The sequence below is a fragment of the Notolabrus celidotus genome, chromosome 2 (genome assembly GCF_009762535.1).
Source record: "Notolabrus celidotus isolate fNotCel1 chromosome 2, fNotCel1.pri, whole genome shotgun sequence".
NCBI classification, from domain to species: domain Eukaryota; kingdom Metazoa; phylum Chordata; class Actinopteri; order Labriformes; family Labridae; genus Notolabrus; species Notolabrus celidotus.
In genome coordinates this window covers 19,134,832-19,140,831 of record NC_048273.1, presented here as the reverse complement: position 1 = coordinate 19,140,831, position 6,000 = coordinate 19,134,832, and the positions used below count along the sequence as shown (strand labels likewise).

Genomic DNA, 6,000 nt, shown 5'->3' with positions numbered 1-6,000 from the left:
TGAGGAGGATTGGAGACGCTGGATGAGAGGGGAAGTGACAGGGAGGCATGAAAATGGGCAGAGCGTTGGAAGGAACGAGACAGAAACAAAGACGGAGTAAAATGCTGCGTCCCTCCACAGGGGAAGTAGCCTGGAAAAATAATTGTTGAGAGGAGACAGAGGAAAGCCACTAATGACAGCAGACAATAAAAAGTGGCCACTACTGTAGCGTCTTCTCAGGCACAATGACAATAAGGGCAGGAACCGACAGCCCTGCTCCCAGGAAGGTCTACAGAGGGACTAAACAGCCACAACCACAGCACCTTTAAATAAGGCTTTGTCTGGGGAACAGACTGTTATTAGGCCGTCTAAATACAGGGTCAATAACGCTGTTGCTGCACCTCCTAGACATGGAGGCATGGGTAGGGTGCTAGCTAATTGGGTGGTCAGGCTTATTTTGACAAGCAGTGAATAGAGATCTAAATAATGAGGCTGAATTACACGTTACATGTGGTGGTTGGCAAGAGGGGGAAAAAATGCAACAAATCCCTGTAAATACAAATTTGCTTGAATGGGAAATATTCACCATTGGCATTGGCTTTTGCCTGCACACCAATGATCCAAATATGCAGAGAAACAAAAACATAGTCTTTCTTAGGTGTGATTAAAAACTTGAGGCAATAAATACACAGGAAAAATAATTATAAGACTTTTTATTACTAAACTCTCTCTAAGGCAGCAGTTTGTGTCCACAGGTCGTTCTAACATCTCACAGTGAATAAAATAAAACGGTACAAAAATCAGTTTTGCTGTGTGCTACAAATGTCATTAGACAGCTCTTGGTAAATAAAAATTCACAGACAATAATAATAAGCATTATAAACATTCATTTTTCCCCTTCAAGTATGATACTATCCAAAGTGACTAGTGTAAAATTGGCCGAGGAATTAAGAGAAGTCCATGATTATATACAAATTACAGGTCCAACATGTGAGTATGCAGGTCAGTATTAAAGAACGCTAATGGAAACAAGCTGCTCTGGAATGTTTCCACTGCGTTTCTTCTTTCATGGCGAGCACACACACGCACAAGCGCACACACAGATACAAACAAACACACGGTGATGCAACTGACTGGCTCCCAAGTTTTCAAACAGCAAACACGTTTCAGCACAATAAAACAACATTATAAGACTTGAGAGGATACAAACAGTGGCATTGATTTTTATGAAAAGTCATGGAATGGAACTGAAGTGCTCTTGCACCAGTTTTTTGTTTAGATCCCTCTGTGTTTAAGAGATACGTGATCCAAATTAGAACTCTGTATAAAGAGAGCTTTTATATCAGAGAATGAAATGTCAAACCCAAAAGTTCAACCCTCCTCGAGATATGATTTGCACGACAGTGTGCTGTAAAAAACAAAAATCACTTGCTTTGGACACTGGAGGATGTTTAAAGATTATTAAATTTCGTGGATGACCACACAATCAGCACAGTGTCAATTATCCTTCATATGAGAGTACAGACAGGAGCCCATTCAGCCATGTGTCTTTGGTTTAACCAACTAAAACAAGCAGATGATTTAGTTTTCATGACTGCTACATAATCTTGGTGAAACATCAATCATGAGCCGCAGGAGAAATACAGACATACAGTGCACCTCGACTTCAATGCTACATCAACACATGTCAAGAGATTAAATATGCACACCTTTGTTTTCAGGTCAAACAAAAGAATGACTGATTGTGGATTCATTAAACTGCTACTGGTTTATCCAAGTGAGGTGTACCGGATCACATACACACAGCAATGTGTGTGTTTTAAATGTATTTACACATATGCACAAAATGACTTTTGGCTGACTTTTGCATCTTGATTGATGTCAACTATTTCTGTTCCTAATACAGGTATGCGTATGAGGACAGCAGGTGTACAAGATGTCACATACAGTATGTACAACAATATACATAATTTACATCAACACTCAGAAAACCTGTTACACTCCAGTGAGTGATCCGAGCTTCAGGGACCAGCTTATTTGGTCAAAGAAAGAAAGCTCTTCTGACATTTTTCCCTCTCGAGTCTAAAAATGAATAAAAGTACCATGTCCTTCGTGATTTTGAGGGGTCCTTAAGTATAAACAAGTTGGGGAATATAAGAGAGGCATCTCTGTATTTCTTCAGTGGAGAAAGAAAGAGAATAGAATGAACAACAACAGCTGATTGTTGATATTGCTGCACCTGTCAGAGGACCGTTTTTCTGTTAGAAAGTATAGGAGCAGGCTAATTGATCAGCATTAAATAGACCAAATAGTCAATTAAAACTGACATTTCATAAATATATCATTGATATACCGGCTTAACTAAGATGAACCAGTCCTGATGAATTTAAAACCAGTAAAGACACAAGCTTCCAACAGCTCAACATGCTTCATTGAGTGAGAAGAATGACCAGAGTCAAACATGCATGCTAATCAAAACTGGTGAATCAGTTTAAACATCAGTCTCTATCTTTCACAATTTGGCTTGATGTCATCATCTTTATCATCTTAGATGGCGACCTCTTAGGAGATATCGATGGAGGCTATTATCTTGAACTGGTCTGTCTTGTGCACGCTTGTTATGACAGTCAATTTTGGTACCTCAGGCCAAATTTCCTCTCCTCTGCTGAAGCAGTGACATGTTAAATCTATGATACAGCATGAAATGACACATCTTGAACAGTACAACGGTTGACCTAAGACAGCATCAGATTTGTATTCTAAAGATGTCTCTTAAAGATACAGTAAAGGGGTTGTGTACATATAAAACAGCTCCCTTAGTTGTGGTTCAGCGTTGTTACAGCCTGGATTACATAAAGATGTTTCTGATGTGCTCACCGAGTCATGTTTCACAATCAGGCATCTGTAATAAGTTTGATTAAGAACAAGTATCAAATGAAATTAACCTTCACTATTTTTACAACTGAACAATCAAACCGCACACGTGGTCCATAAAAGTTCAGTCATTCATTTGGAATCAAGTATTTACACTGTGCAAATGAAACACCGCGCAGAGTGTCCATATTTTAAGATTTTGATTTTTTCTGACTTGCTGTCAAACCATGTCTTGTGATTGCAGGTCAAGAGGAAGACGATGTTGAAGGCTGGGTTGCACCTTCATGCTTTCATGCTTCTCTTAATGTCCAGACCTGAACATCATTCATCGTCTCTCCTTCACATTGATCCTTTCACTCAAATCCCCTTCAGCTATCACAGCTAATGTCTTTGGGTTGATGTTACTTTGTTTAAATCTTTTCACACTCCTTCAAGACATCCTTGTTTTGCCAAGGGTTTCCTTCACTTGTGATAAGTTAAACAAAAGGAGGCTGAGGCAACTTAAAAAACAAAAAGGGGGGATGCAGGTTTAAAACAGAAAGGTCATCTTTCTTGATGAAAATGTTCCTTTCTTAAAGGGTAGTGCTGAAAAAGGCTCCATGCTTTTCCATAGATTGCTGCAACTATGTACCAATACTTAAAATCTTATCAAGCCTTAACTGCACTGCACAAGATTAACAAGCTTTCAACATGATTACTGGTTAGAGGCTCTTTGAAAATCAGGCACATCCTGGACCAGAAACCATCCTCTTCTTCATTTGCAGACTGGAGTTTAGAAGAAGATGACGTCCTCCTTGTTGAGGTCTTCTGTGTTGATCTTGTAGGGTGGCGGCATGCTGTGGCTGTGTGTGAGCCCGTGAACATTCCCCTGGACGTGGGCCTGGGTGTTTGGACTGAGGCCCTGCGGTTGCAGATGGGGCTGGAACTGGAGGGACCCAGTGCTCTGGGAGTGGGGAGGAGGGATGCTGGGAGGCTGCACGGTGGGCAGAGGGTGGGGCTGTGCAGGAGGCATGGGGGGCTTCTGAACACTTGGGGGGTGGGAGCTGCTGATGGAGGAGGTGGACTGGGTGTCTGGTACGATGTTCTCTGGAGGACCGAGCTGATCTGTTGGAAACAAAAAAGAAAGACCATTAGATAATAAGGGATTACTCCAGAAATAGCATGAAAACTAGCAGCAGATTAGCCCTTTGTGCCTGTGTAATACAGCTGGGTTAACTCAGCCTAACTGAAATCTATCACATGAAACCCTGCCAGGTTTTTTTTATTTGGCAGAGGTAGCTGTAAAGGCCCAGGATTAAAGTGTTAAACATGCCAGCAGCAGAGCCTGTCATTAATCACAGTGCAGCGTGTGAAATTGATGTGTGTTTACACAGGGTGAGGCTGGGCATGAATGTGAGCTTTAGTGAGGAACACAGTCAGGTGGGGTCCGGTTTGCCCAGGTGGAGAATGTGTCTCATGATTGTGTCTGTGAGAAACTGGTTTAATAATGCATCATGCAAACACAGATAGAGAAGATTGTGTTTGGGTTTATCCTGGCGGAGGAAAGGAGGAAGTGCGTGTGTGTGTGTGTGTGTGTGTGCGTGTGCGTGTGCGTGTGCGTGTGTGTGTGTGGGTGGAAATGGTACCTGCAAGGTGATGCAGGGAGTGAGGTGCAGGGGGGCCTGACAGAGGGAGCTGCTGGTGGGGGCTGATGGAGCGTTTGGCCTTCAGGGCGTTGTCGTCTCTGGCGGACAGCTTTAGAGGCAGCATTTGCTTCATATCCACTGAGGCTAAGGAGAAGGAGAAGGAGGAGGAGGAGGAGGAGGAGGAGGAGGAGGAGGAGGAGGAGGAGGAGGAGGAGGAGGAGGGAGTGAGGAAAAGAAGAGACAAACGGAGACAGAAGGTGATTTAATTGTGGAATCAGATTTCACTAGTGAACAAGAGCGGCTCAGCCTCTGTGAGGACACTATTTGATTTATCTGAGAGCTGACCCGATTAAGACAGCTAATGTGATCCTAATGAGACACTTAAATCATAATCAGGTCAAGCTCCTGTCAGACACAGATGGCTGGTGCATCAATATCAGGGAACAAGACAAAAAAATCTATTCTATCATTTAGAGGGCTGTGTGGTTACAAATCATCTAATTGATCGATAATGGAAAACCAGAATCACAGAAGGAAGCTACTCCTTTTCACATCATGTTCACATTAGCTTATTTAATATGTGTATATAGCTGTATAAGTCAGAGCTATGCTGAATAAACTGTCTTACTGAATGCAGTGGTTCTCTGATGCTCTTTGACAGACTCTATGGAGATGGGTGTCCTAAAATTATTCTGCATTAAATATGTAATTGTTCCTAAATTTCTTTTTTGGTTATAACCAACTATCAATCAAATAAAAGAGCTCTGAGGAACTCATCCTCTGTAGGGATGTAAGGACACACTCAACCCACGATTATATTCAAATCTGATTTTTGGTTCACGATACAATTCACTCATGATTCTCTAAAGATTTTCAAGAAAACTGGATTGAACTCAAAATTTTAATTATTATTTTATTTCAATTCTCAGATATGGACAGTTGCAATATATATTTTTTCTCTAATATTTCTTTGTAAGCAAAGTAATCCTTTTTCATTTTTAAGGTGTGTTGTAACTTAAATAAAACCAATGCACACTAAAATCACCATACAAAAATACCTTATTGGAAAATTTCAGAACAATTATCAGTGACAGATTCCCAAATGAAAGTATTAAATATAAAAAAAAAAAAAGGTAAATGTCTGTAAATTAGGGATGTGAATTTCAAGTATTCTCCGTGATCGATCTATGGAAATGTTAACGATCAATTATCGTTTAATCATTAAAAAAGCCATGTCAAAAATAATGGCAAATGAGTTTTTTTCCCCTAAATCAAATTTTCCTTCACGACACAATGTATATTACTGACAGTATTAAAGAGATATGGATCATATTGAGGCGTTCAAAATGTTAACACGTTTACTGCAACAGGACAACTGTGAGTCCAAAATATGATTCTGTTCAGTTTTCTGTCTACTCGTACTTATTGAGAAAAATAAGCATGTGAGCGCGGTCATGTGTCAGCCGGGAGCGCAACCGGGTCAGAATCAGTCACTCAGCTGCAGCCCCCAGCTGTGTGCAGT

At 40.9% G+C, this 6,000-nt stretch overlaps 1 protein-coding gene across 2 annotated transcripts in view; it reads right to left on the bottom strand.

Annotated features, from left to right (window-relative positions):
• Positions 1-675: 675 nt before the first annotated feature.
• The window catches only part of arhgef18b (rho/rac guanine nucleotide exchange factor (GEF) 18b), a 47,344-nt gene continuing 42,019 nt past the window's right edge, over positions 676-6,000 (bottom strand). For both annotated transcript variants that reach the window (XM_034711117.1, XM_034711109.1), the window contains exons 30-31: positions 4,479-4,622; positions 676-3,957 (exon numbers count right to left, since the gene is read on the bottom strand). In XM_034711117.1, the coding sequence (XP_034567008.1) occupies positions 3,626-3,957; positions 4,479-4,622 (476 nt within the window). In that variant the 3' untranslated portion in view covers positions 676-3,625. The remainder of the gene's footprint in view (positions 3,958-4,478; positions 4,623-6,000) is intronic.